Source organism: Hippocampus zosterae, chromosome 9 (assembly GCF_025434085.1).
Source record: "Hippocampus zosterae strain Florida chromosome 9, ASM2543408v3, whole genome shotgun sequence".
In the NCBI taxonomy this organism is placed as follows: Eukaryota; Metazoa; Chordata; class Actinopteri; order Syngnathiformes; family Syngnathidae; genus Hippocampus; species Hippocampus zosterae.
In genome coordinates, this window is record NC_067459.1 from 11,341,370 (window position 1) to 11,357,513 (window position 16,144).

Consider the following 16,144-nt stretch of genomic DNA (forward strand, 5'->3'; position numbering starts at 1 on the left):
TGCGCTCACTCGGGCCACTCTCCTGAATGGGCTTGTCAAAAGTTGAACCTGGATTATCCAGCCCAATAATAGCTAAGTGGACCAAACTTTATTAAGGGCAATTGGCTGAACCTTATTGTGTTGGAAAGCATGACTCAATTCTGTCAATGTATCCAAAAAAACGTATACATGTATATATAGTTTATGAACTACTGTGCCTTGAATGAATTTTGAAGCTGTTGCACTGATTGAGTGTGAATGAAGCCTTTCATAATGTGCAGGTGTCCTTTTTTTTGCAGGCCTCTCAGAATGGATACATCAACGACAACAGGTAAAGGATGTCGTCATTTGGTCTTTCTGTTTTTGTGGTTGTTAGGTTGAATCACTAAATCTCATAAGTGTAAAAAAAAGTTTGACTTCTCAGATTTGTTAACGTTTCTAGTTGTCGTCAACAATTCTGATGTTCAAGTGACACAATGTTTTTTTTCCTTTGGTCTGAAACAGCCCAATTGGGATATGTCTCATGTCAGCGTAATGAGTATAAAACAGCTCATTGAATAAGGCCTCTTTCAATTGTGAGTAAAAACCTGATCTGTATGGGAACGCTCCTCATCTGAGTGCCACGTAAACGCGTTAAAGCATACCGTATTTTCACGACCATTCGGTGCACCGTATGGTTGGGCGCAGTCTCATTAATAGGTGCTATTTCTGTATTTTACACATAGACAAAACACACTGTATTATTGGGCGCAGTTTTAAAGTGGTAAAACATACGCCAGCTTAAACATACGGCATGCATGCGCACACGCTAAAAACACGTTAGCTTGAAGCATACGGTAGCATGCCAAGACATACAGGTACAAGCTAAAAACACGTTTTTAAAAAGGCAACGGAAGCAAAACTGAGTTCCGTTGTATTTTATTTAGCCATCGCACAATGTACTCACGTTTTTCGATCAATCATCACCCAGAAATCCATCAAAGTCCTCATCCTCTGTATCAGAATTGAACAATTGTGCAAGTACCGGTAATCCATCAAAAACGTCGTGTTCCCTCTCGTTGTCAGAGTCACTCTCATTGCCATGTGGCTCCACAGAAATTATGCCGGCTTTGCCAAAAACTCGAACAACAGTGCAAGCAGACACGTTCGTCCAAGCAGCCACAATCCATTCGCAAATTGTGGCGTAACTCGCCAGGTGCTGCCTCTCACTCTTTGTAAAGTTGTGTTTGCCATTGATCATTCATTGTTCCCATGCCGTTCGCAACTTTACTTTGAACGCCCGGTTGATGCCGATGTCCAGCGGTTGGAGTTCTTTAGTCAAGCCTCCGGGAATAACGGCAAGCTCAGAGTTCATTTGCTTGACTTGGTTTTTCACCGCTGCTGTGAGGTGGGCACGCATGCCAAAAGCATAACCGATGGCTTGAAGTTTGAACTGAGCTTTGTAGGCGTGTCTCTTTGTAGAATGTATTTTCTGGGGTTCTTAGAAACCAAAACCGAAGTTGTTTTGAAACAATGCACATAGCCACACTCTATACAGGTGTTGGTACCTGCTTGGGGCGTCCCTTTAGCGTCCACTTACACGCCCACCCTTCACTCATTGGCGGACTTCTCCCCCGCATGCCTGTCCTCTCTCACATCTGCCTTCTCTCTGTGTCTCTCTCTCTCTCTCTCTCTCTCTCTCTGTCTCTGTCTCTCTCTCTCTCTCTCTCTCTCTCTCTCTCTCTCTCTCTCTCTCTCTCTCTCTCTCTCTCTCTCTCTCTCTCTCTCTGTCTCTGTGTCTCTTTCTCTCTCTCTCTCTCTCTCTCTCTCTCTCTCTCCATATCTTATCTATCTATCTATCTATCTATATATATATTGCGCGTCGTCCCGCACGCGGTCTGTCCTTCTGTCTGACCCTTTTCAAAACGTACCTACTTCACCGCGCCGCCACTGCGCCGCTCAGGCAGTGGCTCACTACGATCGCGCGGGCATCTTAGCCGTTTCAGATCAATGTTCCTCAAAGTACAGTAGCAAGGAATTTAGAGATTTCATCATCTAATGTCGATAATAGCATTCAGAGAATCTGGAGAAATCACTGCAAAGCCAAAAACCAACATTAAAAGCCTGTGGCCTTTGATCCCTCCTTCAAATGTTGTCTACCCACAAGCATTGCAATAAAATTGTTAGTTATTTAGTAGAGCTAAACATCTCTTTATTTTCGCGATAAGCAATGAAGATGAACAAAAAGTTGAACCAAGCAACAACACTTTTGTGGGCCGAAGGCCCACCTTACCAGCCTCCCGCAGGAACTAGCTGATGAGCCGCCCGGAGGGCGGCGAACCAGCTACTATGTATATATACACGCCCACCCTTCACTGATTGGCCAACTTCTTTGCTGCATGCCTGTCACAGTCACTTCCGCCTTTTCTCTATATAAACAGCGTGTCGGCTGTCAGTCAGGTTTTGGAACTCAGCGCATTCACAAGATGCTCCGTATCATAAGGGGTCCTGTCCATTTTGGAGAAAATTCAAGACTTTTAATGGCGCCTTATAGTCGTGAAAATATGGTACTTTATTTCACAGTGGCATTCCAAATAGTATACACACACTAAATTTCAATTCCTTTATTCCAAAACAGGACGTTATATCAAATCGACAAGGCAGAAAATGCATAAACATTAATTGATTATTATTTAGTTCCTGGTTTAGTCCGTAAAATGTCAGTAAATAGGCAAAAATTTTGATCATTGTTTTCCAAAGTAGAAGCAGATGTTTGTAAATGTCTCATTTTGATTAAACATCAAAAATAGGAGGAGTACAGAAATCTGACAGTATTTACCAGTGAGAAGCTGAAATTGAGAGGTCTTGGACAATTTTAGGTTCAACTGTCTCGAAATGCTTCATCGATCATCAAAATAGTTGTTGATTAATTTGTTTAGGTAAAATCCATGACTCTCAGTGACGTGCACCCGAAAGCATAAGTTAGCCTAGCTTGCTAATTTGCTAGCATGACTTATTTGGAATGGAGTGTTATTTTAAAAGCAAATGTTATCAGTTTTAAGTTGTAATTTTTTTAAATTTGATGTAAAAGGGGATGAACTTAAATTCTCAAGCAGAAATGTTGCCAAATCCTTCTACTGTAGGTTCCAAATTGTCTCGGCTGCCTGTGGGTACTACCTCTGACAGGCAGCTTCAATGTTGGATCTTGCGATCTGTCCAATTCCTTCTTTTAAACGTTTTCTCTTCGAGGACAATGTAATGGGTAACAGCATAACACTTTGAGGCTGCAGTGGTGTGCCCCATGAGTGCATGAGAATTACTCACACCTTGTTAGTCATGCTCTCTGACTCCGGTTAATTTTTAATTTTTATTTTTTTAATCAAATCAGTGGGTACAAAATGGGGCTTTAGTGGGCTGGTATTTTTGTTCATTTAAATATTTATATTTCATTCCAACGTCTGGTTTTACAAATGTACTTATCAGGTCATACAGTTTTTGCAAAAAATGTATTCTTTTTCTTTATTTGCCATTTGGACCTGCAGTGTAAATCCAGCCCAAATTATTTTTGAAGTTGGATCTCTTAAGCACTTGGTGAGCATCATATGGGATCTGCTGTGCTTGAAAAAGAGTACAAGAGCGGCAGTGATTAATACAAGTTGACTCCCAGGACCGTCAACTTTATTCCAAATGCACTCTGGCTGTGGAATACTCTATAACATGCAGAGAAAGGAGAGTCCTGAGGTTTCAACTGTTCTGTATATATTATAATATTGCTTTGTGTGCATTGTCCCCCGTCCCTCCCTCTCCTTTTGAAGATCTAAAGTGCTACACTGTGATGACCTCTACCCACTCTGACCCCTCCCCCCTTCTCCCCGTTGTCAACTACAGTCTTGTAATGCCAGCATTTTCTCCCAATATTAACCCCAACAGACTTTCCACCGAGGGCTACTGCTCTAGCTCTCAAAAGAGGAGGCAGATCTTTAGGTATTGGGGAGCTGCTGCATTTGTACTTTTGTGTTGCCATGCCCATACTTGAAAGTGGATCAGTGATGATAGTGGTGACTTGTGTTTTTTTTATTTTTTTTGGTATCTCTGCTTGGCATAGTCCACTGATTGATGGCTATTCCACTCTCTACTGCACCGTGGGGCTCCCTGCGGCCCATGCATGGCTGCTTTGTGGTTTCACTGAGGACTGACTGATGTACTTTACCTCTGGACCTACCATCCACTGCCACCATTGTATAAAGTACTCACATTGACTCCTCAGCGACCTGTTTGTTTTGTGGTTGACGTATTCTTGTAGTTTTTGTAAGCATGTCATCCGTTGCCAACAATCATAAGATGTAGTGGAGCCAACATATCGGGATTATCGAACTGAAATAATTGCAATGATTCCAAAATGCCTAAAATAATTTTCGTGTAGTTTCTTTCACTCTAATAGATGCCTTGTTTCATATAATCACAGCATGTTCATTTTAACACCCTTCAAATGAACTTATGGCTACTGTAAATACCTGTAGTAGCATACGACCTCATTAATACTGTTGTTTCCTGTTGCTAACCAAAACGGCAGAATGTATAGAAGCTCCCTTGTACAAAGTTCAGAATGAACACAAAATATTGAATCACCCTGCATCTTGCATGCTTTAGTTTGTGAAGGACCTCCACAGTTGCTTCGAGTGGAGGAGAGGAAGGACTCCTCCTCCCGCTGACAGAAAAAAAAAAGGTTGAGCGTTGTTAGTCATTTTTGTGACTGATGGTTGTTATTACTTTGACTGCTAAATGCTGTCTTGGTTGGCAGTTTAAGAGCCGTTAACTCGTCCGTACACTGACCAGATATGCCAACTTCCTCATTCCCCATTCTCCAAGTCTGCTCCTTTTTAGCTTGGTCCCGGTCGGTATTGGAAGCTGTTTTCTACCTCCCAGTACCACAGCCCGCAATGATATTGTCCTTCCTTATTATTTTACCACCTCGTGTCTGTGACTGTTTGGGCTTGTGCTATTGCTGTTGTGACAAGCTAAGTACATTCTCTATGCTGATTGGCTGCCGGCGATGCAATGCCACAAAGTTACTTTGCAAGCTCAGGTGAAGAAGCAATTCAATTTTCAATTTTCAATTCAAATGCTTCATTCGCACGGCCCTCCACACAACCGTGCAAACTGTATTGAGTATATATGGAAACGCGCCATCAAAAACGAATGTGTGTGTGCGTGCGTGTGTGTGTGTGGCAATGAAGACTGTCATAAGGTGGAGAAGAAATTTGATTACCTAATCCCCTGGATCATGCTTCGTTTCATCTCCATCTGTAAACATGTGCCTTAAAACCGGTTGTGCAGAAAGAGGTAGAACGAGAAAGGACTCAAAATAGATTCTCCATTAATTATAGAGGGTGGGATATATTTTCAGCCACCGCTAAACAGCTCACTACGCAGATGTACAGTACATCACTCATCTCGGAAAGGACTCCGGGTCGGTCGGCCTTTTCTCCTACCTGTTCCTCATACTTATTTCCATTGATAACATCGTAAGCTCGGCTGCACTGTGATGGAGGGCTTTCCCTCTGTGGTGGTTCCCCTTACAGTGTGATCATTGGTTTTCTCAAAAACTGACTTGATCCAGGGTGACAGCATCACAGCATCACATCACAATAGGCCAATCAGCGTGTGTATACCACACCGTAGTGTTACAATCTGCCGTAGTGATTAACCAGTGGTAGCAGACAATTATTTTGTAGATTATGTATATGTGTGTGTGAGTCTGAATGTTTTTTACATTTTGTATTCAGAAATATGTGGGTCTTTGTACATGTTGTCTAAAATGACTTGAGGATATGTGCTGTATTGTCTGTTATACAACCCTTTTTAAATGCATGTGCTGTTTTTCTGGTACAGTGGAACCTTCAAACTCAAACCGAAGTTCATTTCATTACAGAAAACACAAATTTCCCATTGAGATTAATTGTAAGTGCAAGCATTTGTTCCTGGGTTAACAAACTGCTCCTATCAGTAAACCCTGATCAACTTATTTTGAGACGCTAAGTTTTCTACTGACAAATCACACTTTTAACATGCCGTAGATCTGAAAACCTGGTTCTTAAATGAATTTAAGCAAAGTGTTGTGATTACTTTTGATGTTTGATGTTGATATTTTCTGTGGTTAGTGATCTGACTTCACAGGTCGTGGGTTCCACCTTCCTATGTCGAGGTTGCATATTCTCCCCGTGCCTGCGTGGGTTTTCTCCGAGTCCTCCGGATTCTTCCTACATTCCAAAAACATGCATGGCCAGCTGATTGAACACTCTAAATTGTGCCTCGTGTGAGTGTGAGCGCGGATTGTTGTTTGTCTCTGTGTGGCAACCGGTTAAGGGTGTCCCCTGCCTACTGCTTGGATCGGCTCTAGCACCCCCCGCGACCCTTGTGAGGATAAAGCACATCGGAAAATGGATGGATATTTTCAGTTTTACAGCCCCCCCCCCCCCAAAATAGCGTCAAATATCGGTTATTGGCCTCTTTGACAACTCATCAACGGTATTGGTATTGGACCTGGAAAAAAACCCCCTGCATAGCCAGAATAAGATAAAATAGTAAGTGGAAACATTTGAAGATACGCTAAATATGAGTTAGTTGAACCAACATCTCTGCTCAGATGCCCATAAGGCTACTTGTAAAAGAGCACTTCCTTTGACAAACTCAAAGGCATCTGAATTGAAGGTTCCACTGAATTCAGTTTGACAACCTTGCCATCAATTGTCTGCATTTTCAGTTCATTACTTGGTTATTTCCTCTTGTCTTGGATTGTTTGTGCAAGTGTCGTCATCCTATGTCACTGTCAAGGAGTCGAGTGTTCGTCTGGAGCGTATTTTGTATTATTCTCCCTCTGCATGTGTTCCTCTGTTTGTTTGCGTGTGTGTACGTGTGGCTCAGAGAAATTGTGGTGGTTGAATGTCTTTTCAAATCCAAATTCTTGTCAAGTGGCTCATTGCCTGATTTGTATTTTGCATCTGTGTTGAGAGTCCGCACACCTAAAACTCATACTCATTATTGATGTACTTGTTTCCGACTCGACTAGACCTCCTTGCTCTTACAAGCCTTTCATCCTGTTTTTCTGCAACTCTGACTTGAATACTTTCCACCTCATTTTCTGTCTTCCTCATTCCTGGCTCTGTATTTACTCCTTTTTTAAAATCCTCTTTTGTTTCATCCCATCCCTCCTTTTGCATTTCCTCTCAGAGGGAACCGCGATAGCTCCAGCCGGGCATCCAGCAGTCGTCAGAGCAGTACGGACAGTGACATGAAATGCTTGGAACCGCGACCCTGGAGCAGCACCGACTCGGACAGCTCTAACCGCACACTGCGGCCTCCCGTCACCAAGGCCAGCAGCTTCTCCGGTATCTCCATCCTGACTCGCGGAGACAGCCTCGGCAGCAACAAAGGCTCGCAGGGAAGCTGCAAAGGCTCTCGCTCAGGTAGGTGCAGTCGTGGTGAACATTTGGGCACAAGTAAAAAACTCATGAAACAAGCTTGCCAGAAGTTTAATTTCACTTCTTCAATCATTGGAATGTCAATACAAATACCAATTAATTCATTATTGGTACTGTTATGTAAAAAAAAAAAACTACTCTTAAAACAATGACCAGCAAGTTATGAGGACATTACCGTATAAAAACGGATAGTGGTGATTGAGTTGTCAAACTGAAAATTATAAGGAAAGGGACAAGAGGTCTAACTACGTCATTCCCTTGCCACATGCCAAGTCTGTAAATGAACACAGTACCACTCAGCTTCTGGCTGACACATTATGAATGCAACTTCAAAGCGTATTTAATCAGAACAGCACTGGGCGTTTCAGTAAATTCTGCTGGTTCGTCCTTCGCCAGTGGCCGCCCAGCCAGTCAGTCACCTTCAGTCGGTTATCTTTTCAGACAGCCCATCAGTCCTTAGTTCCATTAGAATTATAGATGACATTGTATATAACACTGTCCTGCGCACAGTCCCGCTGTAATGTTCCCGGGTTTTACATGTGAATGTTTGTACACCTGCCTTATGCACAATTCTGTGCGTATGCACATTTGAAAAATTTGACCCGTGGGTTGTTCAGATAGCCACAACGATAAATGCTGAACTGAATATTTTCATAGCATATTTCCAGCAGTTAAATTATTGATGTTGCACATGAACAGAAAAGATTTAAGCTTTTTTTTAAAATTGCCGTAGATGTTATTGAATTGGTTCCAGTTTACACAAAAGATAAGCGGTAAGAAAGTTTGGCTTTACATGTTATGCCTTTGCTCTTGTGAATGTGAACCAAACCCGGAACTTAAAACCAAGATACTTGGCAAACCATGAAAGGATGGACATGTACGGTCACATTCAGACTAATAACAGCGTTGTACAAATCTCAAAATCCATTTAAGTGGATTTTATTTTAGCATTGCAGTCACTCCAATATGTTCACTTTGTTGTGGCCCAATAAACTGTTATTTTACAATAAGAGAGGTGGTCCATACACACACACACACACACACACACACACACACACATATATATATATATATATATATATATATATATAACAGCGGCTGGATAGCTCAGTTGGTAAGGCATCGGTTTGGCATACGGGAGATGGTGGTTCGAATCCCGCTTGGGGCAAAAAATGAGCACATAACACCATCCAGTGTGGGTCCTTGGGCAAGATCCTTCACGCTAATGCCTACCTCATACAATGATGAGAGTCAATGAAACGAATGACATGCCGGCTCAGACGTCGCCCGGCCAAACAAGGTCTGCGTCAGGTGCTGGGGAACCACAGCACCTTGATGAAAAATGGGCTACTGGAACAAAGTGGAGATGGGCGAGATGCGATAACATGGCTCTGTTGGAATGCTACTACTCAAGCAACCCTAGTCAGAGGATGGTTACTTCGAAACCCACAGTCACGGTTGACCACGAAACAACTAGTAGCTCAGTGTTCCAACATCCACAAACGGCAACTGCTGTCACAACTTGAGTCACAACAACGCAGGTTCCATGGTGAAGGGCCCCAGGCTGCCAGATCAGAGGAGGAGGTCATACAAGAGATTGGGAGGCAAGCCCCAATGAATGCAGATGATGAGATTGGGTGGCTGAGCGAGGCAGCAACTGACCTGAAAGCTAAGACCTGAAAGCTAAGATCATGGCAAGAATGAAAGCTGGGCAACCTAGAAACCGATTACAACGGCTATGTGAAGTACCATCTGAAAGTCTCATAGAAAATGTGAATGCAGCACTGAGGGCAATCCCTACCGTAACGATCACAGAAACCAATGAGCTGATATACGCTTCAGCATCAGTGATCCTGGAGACTCTGGGCTATAAGAGCAACCATGGAAGCCATGAGATACGTTACCCACCATGGAAAAGACGGTTGGAGGCTAAGATCAAGGCGGCCCGCAAAGATGTGAGTCAATTGACGGAGGCCCAGAGAGGTGTGATGAAAAGGCAGATACCCAAGAGGTACATCCTGATGACCATACCTGAAGCACTCGAAACAGCCAAACAAAGGCTCCAAGCCTTGTCCAGTCGCCTAAAGCGGTACACGAAAGAGAATGAGGCCAGACGAATAAACAGGCTGTTCGCAACACAACCTGCGAAAGTGTACGCTCAATGGCAGGGTCCTAACAACAGAGCTGACCCACCAACACTGGAAACTGAAAGGTACTGGAAAGGCATATGGGAGAAGGAGGTTGCACATAACAGCAGTGCACAATGGCTGGTGACCCTGAGAGAGGAGCACAGCAACCTCCCTGAACAGAACCCAGTTACCATAACATTGGCAGACATACAGGAAAGAGTCTCAGATATGAAGATATGAAGACATGGTCCACGCCTACTGACTAAAGAAACTCACAGCACTCCATGTACAAATGAACCAGCTGCTGAGGGATGGGACTCACCCAGAATGGCTAACCGAAGGGCGAACGATCCTGATCATGAAGGATCCCTCGAAGGGTGCAGCCCCATCCAACTATCGGCCAATAACCTGTCTCTCCACAACATGGAAGCTCATGTCAGGCATCATTGCGGCTAAGATAAGTGGACACATGGATCAATACATGAACGAAGCACAGAAGGGCATTGGTAGAGATACCAGAGGAGCCAAGCATCAGCTCCTGGTTGACAGAACAGTCACACAAGACTGCAGGTCCCGACGTACCAACCTGTGCACAGCTTGGATTGATTACAAGAAAGCCTATGACTCGATGCCACATACATGGATCACTGAATGCTTGGAGTTATATAAGGTGAACAGGACCCTAAGAGCCTTCGTTGCGAACTCGATGAGGATGTGGAAAACCACACTTGAAGCCAATGGCAAGCCACTTACCCAAGTGTCCATCAAATGTGGCATATACCAAGGTGATGCACTCTCCCCACTGCTGTTCTGCATAGGACTGAACTCCCTAAGCCAAGTAATCACCAAGACAGGCTATGGATACCGCCTCAGAAATGGAGCTACAATCAGTCACCTCCTCTACATGGATGACATAAAGCTGTATGCTAAGAGCAAAAGGGACATAGAGTCTCTGATCCACACAACCAGGATCTACAGCAGCGACATCGGGATGTCATTCGGGCTTGAGAAATGTAGTCGGATGGTGACTAAGAGAGGAAAGGTAGTCCGCACTGAAGGGGTCTCACTCCCCGAAGGAACAATAGCAGACATTGAGGACAGCTACAAGTACCTTGGTATACCACAAGCCAATGGCAACCTCGAACTGGCAACAAGGAAAGCGGCTACGACCAAATACCTCCAGCGAGTGAGGCAATTCCTAAGAAGCCAGCTCAATGGCAAGAATAAGACCCGGGCAATAAACGGCTATGCCCTGCCAGTGATCAGATACCCTGCAGGAATAATAAGGTGGCCAAAGGAAGAGATTCAGACCACGGACGTTAAGACCCGAAAGCTCCTAACCATGCATGGAGGGTTCCATCCCAAATCCAGCACCCTGAGACTGTACGCAAGCCGAAAGGAAGGAGGCCGGGGACTAGTGAGTGTGAGAGCCACTGTCCAGGATGAAAAATCCAAGCTCCATGAATACATCAAGGGGAAGGCTCCAACGAATGACGTACTCAGATAATGTCTCGGACAATGGGGAACGGAAGATGAGGCGCTGGAAGAGGGACCATCATGGGAGGACAAGCCCCTACACGGGATGTACCACCAGACCATAACTGAAGTGGCTGATCTCAAGAAGTCCTATCAGTGGCTAGAGAAGGCTGGCCTGAAGGACAGCACAGAGGCACTCATCCTGGTTGCTCAGGAGCAGGCTTTAAGCACCAGAGCCATCGAGGCCCAGATATACCACACCAGACAAGACCCAAGGTGTAGGTTGTGCAAAGAGGCACCTGAGACGATCCAACACATAACTGCAGGGTGTAAGATGCTGTCAGGGAAAACCTACATGGAACGCCACAACCAGGTGGCTGGCATAGTCTACCAAAACTTCTGTGCGGAGTATGGACTGGAAACCCCAAGGTCAAAATGGGAAACACCTCCGAAGGTGGTGGAGAATGACAGAGCGAAGATCCTGTGGGACTTCCAGATCCAGACTAACAAGATGGTAATGGCGAACCAACCAGATATTGTGATCATAGATAAAGGGCAGAGGAAAGCCGTTGTAGTGGATGTAGCGGTCCCAAGTGATGGAAACATCAGGAAGAAGGAACATGAGAAACTCGAGAAATACCAAGGGCTCAGAGAGGAGCTGGAGAGAGCCTGGAAGGTAAAGGTGACATTCGTGCCTGTGGTGGTCGGAGCACTCGGGGCAGTGACCCCCAAACTAGATGAGTGGTTGCAACAGATCCTGGGAACAACATCGGACATCTCGGTCCAGAAATGTGCAGTGCTGGGAACAGCAAGGATACTGCGCAGAACCCTCAAGCTTCCTGGCCTCTGGTAGAGGACCTGAGCTGAATGAGGGACGGACACCACCCGAGGGGTGAGATGAGGATTTATATATATATAAAATGTGTTTTTTTTGTATATGTGCAATTGTGTTAGATGTACTTTTTTTGTATCACAAGGCGTGCCTGGAGTCGGTCCTAATCTGTGTCTCCCACCTGTAGCCTCCCAGTCCAGCCGCAGCCTGCTGCCTTGCCCAGCGCAGCAGCCACAGCCCCAGGCCCTGCCACAGACTGCCCTGCTGCCGACCCCGCCGCAACATCCAATGGGCAACCACATCATTGCTCAGGTGAGAGACAAGCAAGTGTATTTTGCATTTCACACAATTTCTGCTTTCAATTCCTGTTCATTTGTAGTGTAAAAAAGTTTTGAAGATTTTCACAGTTGTTTTCCCGTAAAAATACAGCTTATTAACTGCTTTTCTCCAATGATCTGACCCACGTATCCAATGTCTTCACGTATCTTTATTTCTTTCTGCCTTTTGTATGCTTCTGACCCCTTTCTTCTTGCTGTGCCTATTCTTTTCCCCTCTCCTTCTGGTGGTGGTGTGTGCGCGTGTGCTTGTGCATGTATGTAGCCCGTAGCATCTTTGCAGCCCTCTCAGGCTGTCTCTTACTCCAGCCCCTCCTGCCCCCAGGTTCTCCTGCCAGTTTCTCCTCCCCAGCAGTACACAATGGTACTTGCCCAATTTGTGGCGTCATTACTTTTTGTTTGTTTGCCTGACTCGTTCAGACCACAGTTAATCAATGACATATTCATCTACACACTCATGCCCTCATTGAAATCATGTTAGTATTAACCTTAATCACCTTTGCTTTACGAAACCATTAAAACATTACAATGTTCCTTTCACCTAATAACTTCATGTGTGGTGACAAAATAATTGATAGTGATAGAAAACGTTTCTATTTTACAAACCCAATTCCAATAAAGTTGAGTTAAACCTAAATGTAAACGGAATACAATGATTTTTTAGTCATGTTCAACCTGTTTTATTGAAAACACGAAGACGAGATATTTCATGTTCAAACATACTATTGTTTTTAGCAAATCATTAATTTACAATTTTAACAGGTCTGGGCTGCAGAGGGTTTAGTCTCGTACCCACACTCTTTTATTACAAAGCCACGCCGGTGTAACGTAGAATGGAGTTTTGCAGGGTCTTGCTGAATTAGGCAGAGGTGTCCATGAAAAAGACAGATTAGATGGCACCATGTATGTACCTTTCAGCATTAATGGTGCCTTCACAGATGTGTAAGTTAGGATGGTTCTTTTCCTCTTTGGCCTGGAGGACACATTTTCAAAAAACAATTTGAAATGTGGACTCGTCAGACCACAGAACACTTTTCCACTGTGCATCTGTCCATCTAAGATGAACTTGGCAGTGTTTCAGAGTGTTATTGATGAATGGATTTTGCTTTGCAAAGTAGAGTTTTAAGTTGCACTTACGGATGGGGCGCCAAACTGCCATTGGTTTTCTGAAGTGTTCCTGAGCCCATGTGGTGATATCCTTGACACATTGTCGTTTTTTGATGAAGTGCTGCCTGAGGGATCAAAGGCCACAGGCTTTTAATGTTGGTTTTTGGCTTTGCAGTGATTTCTCCAGATTCTCTGAATGCTATTATCGACATTTGATGATGAAATCTCTAAATTCCTTGCTACTGTACTTTGAGGAACATTGATCTGAAACGGTTGGGCTATTTTGTCACACGGTTATTCACAAAGTGATGAACCTCGCCCGATCTTGGCTAGTGAATGACTGAACACTTCAGGGAAGCTTCTTTTATACCCAATCATGGCACCCATCTGTTCCCAGTTGGCCTCTTCACTCGTGGTATGTTCCAAACAGTTGTTTGATGAGCATACCTTAACGTTCTCTTTTTTGTCGCTGTCCCAGCTTTGTTGGTACGTATTGCAGCCATAAAATTCTAATAACAAAGTTTATCAGTTTGAGCATTACATGTCTTGTCTTTGTAGTGTAGTCAATTAAATATAGGTTCAACATGATTTGCAAATCATTGTATCTGTTCATTGATTTTTCACATATATTTGGGTTTGTATGGTAATCGATAAATTTGTACTTGTATTTAAGAGACCAACTCTCATGATTGATTTCTTCCTCCCATTCAATTTTTGAAATAAAGAAACAGAACAGTACATAGAACTATTTTATGATGAGAAATTTTTCATGATTTAATCTTGTTTTTTTATTTTTTTCCCCCTCAAGGGAGAAGAACTGGCGCCCCAGTTCAGCCAAATTACGCTGAGCCGCCAGGGCTCCAGTGAGAACCCCGAGGCTCCCCCTTTGTACCAGGCTCCTCCAACTGTCCTCTCTCAGCACCCCCCTCCTCAGACCAGCTACATCATGGCGACCACCGGCCAGCCCATGCCTCCTCCGTCGGGCTACCAGCCTGCCACAGGACACCCCCACCCTCCGCCACCACCACCTCCTCCGTCTCAGCCTGTCATGCAGGCGCCGCCCCCGCAAGGCTACATGCAGCCGCCTCCTCCCCAGCAAGTAAGTCACTTACCATAGATAGGACATCAATTCAATTCAGGATCAACCTAAAATGCACGATGATCTCCACAGGTGAAATTACAATCAGAATTCAGAAAGGAAAACGCTGTGTCGAATGGCAACATTTGCAGCACATCTAATCCATAAAGTTGTAATTGCGCTCTATCTGAGGCACACTCTCTAAACTGGCTATTAAACGCACAACGGCGGGTGTAATGGGAAGTGTTCGATTAAAGCATTGGTAGAACAGTAGGCTTTTTAAATTGAGTCTTCATAGCTGCGCTCACGCAATGATGAGGCTTTGCCAATAGTGCTGTATCCAGATGAAAAGCGATGCAACATCTGTATATTCCAAAAGCTTTTTACAGTACAACTGCATGTGCTCGCAGGCACGGCAGTTTCCCTTCTTAGTGACAGAGTGCTGCCCTGTGTTGTTCAACTTGTGGGTGGTCCCCAGTGTAACAGGAGTGGAGATATTGGCAGGTGCACTCTCAGAAAATGCAGCATGTTTTCGTGCAGGAAGAACAGATCGATCCTCTTTCACATTTGCTTTCCCCTCTGCCTTCCTGCTGGATGTCTCATTTGGAAATCGTATATGCCACTTTTAGCCTCGTTGTATAAGACACAAGTGGTTCAAGTCCTATTGATTTTTCTCCTGGAAAGTTTCATTTGACTATGTTCTATTTCCACACTCAACAGACTGATAAAGGGGAAGCAGTTTTAAGTTTGGCCTTGGTGACGCGCCTATCCAGTGGCGCTTTGACCACAGTCTGTTCGAAGAGGCTTTTAAAAGTGGAATGAACATTCTCCCCTTAATGCTCGTCTGTACAAGGGGTCCTCTCGTATGCCTCTCGGGTCCCGTTATACAAGGTGTCGAGGTTATGAGCATCATGTACCCCCCCCCCCCCCCATTTGATTATGGTCTACTCTAGAAGTGTTTCTTAAAAATATGAAGTGTGGTTTGGGGCCGTGATGATTAATGAAATCACAAAAGAAAGTCAATGCAAAATCTCTCAAAGGCTCGTAGCAATCATTTTTCCACACTAACTGTTACTGCAATTGCAAACACATGGAGTGGTGCTTGCGATTGCAGTCGAAATAAGTTGAGCCAGGCGGAAAGAGTCAATAATAGACAGCAAATGTCCAAAGTTTGGGAGCAGTTTCGTGCTGAACGAGGAAGATAAAATGCAATGCATACCAATGCTAGCCTCTTCTTCTTAAGAAGGTCCCTTTGCATGTCAGACTGCGTCGTGTCCGTGTTTAATTTTGTGTTTTTGTCTGCAGATTCAAGTTTCATACTATCCCCCTGGTCAGTATCCCAGTTCAGGCCAGCAGTACCGTGTGGCTCAGCCCATATCCCACCAGGTGTCTTACACTGCTCAACGCACGCAGCCGATGACTCAGCCCGCACAACAGTCAGGTCTGTCCATTTGTTCAATACTCCATCTGCTGACAAATATTTTTTATATACTACTGGGATAACCTGTGCCCTTAATTAATCCTATCCTCTCCCTAGTTGTTTTCATTTCTGTTTTGCAAAGGTTGCTTATGTGTTGGATGGAAAATATTGACAAACACACTGGATTTTTTTTTAATCTGCCAGATAGACGTGCATCTCGTCAGTGTGACCTTGATCCCTGGTCAATGTCTTATTTGATATTTGGGTGAGAGGAAAATGGGGCACTATGCTTATAGGCTTCCATTCAACCTTGTTTAAGATGTTGATT

At 44.2% G+C, this 16,144-nt stretch overlaps 1 protein-coding gene across 12 annotated transcripts in view; it reads left to right on the top strand.

Annotated features, from left to right (window-relative positions):
* The window catches only part of LOC127607564 (R3H domain-containing protein 2), a 52,515-nt gene that overhangs the window by 30,291 nt on the left and 6,080 nt on the right, over nucleotides 1-16,144 (top strand). For 6 of the 12 annotated variants that reach the window (XM_052075996.1, XM_052076000.1, XM_052075995.1 and 3 more), the window contains 7 exons: nucleotides 261-310; nucleotides 3,889-3,942; nucleotides 7,189-7,424; nucleotides 12,064-12,188; nucleotides 12,477-12,575; nucleotides 14,127-14,417; nucleotides 15,702-15,837. In XM_052075996.1, the coding sequence (XP_051931956.1) occupies nucleotides 261-310; nucleotides 3,889-3,942; nucleotides 7,189-7,424; nucleotides 12,064-12,188; nucleotides 12,477-12,575; nucleotides 14,127-14,417; nucleotides 15,702-15,837 (991 nt within the window). The remainder of the gene's footprint in view (nucleotides 1-260; nucleotides 311-3,888; nucleotides 3,943-7,188; nucleotides 7,425-12,063; nucleotides 12,189-12,476; nucleotides 12,576-14,126; nucleotides 14,418-15,701; nucleotides 15,838-16,144) is intronic. The other 6 variants (XM_052076001.1, XM_052076005.1, XM_052076002.1 and 3 more) reach the window with 6 other exon arrangements.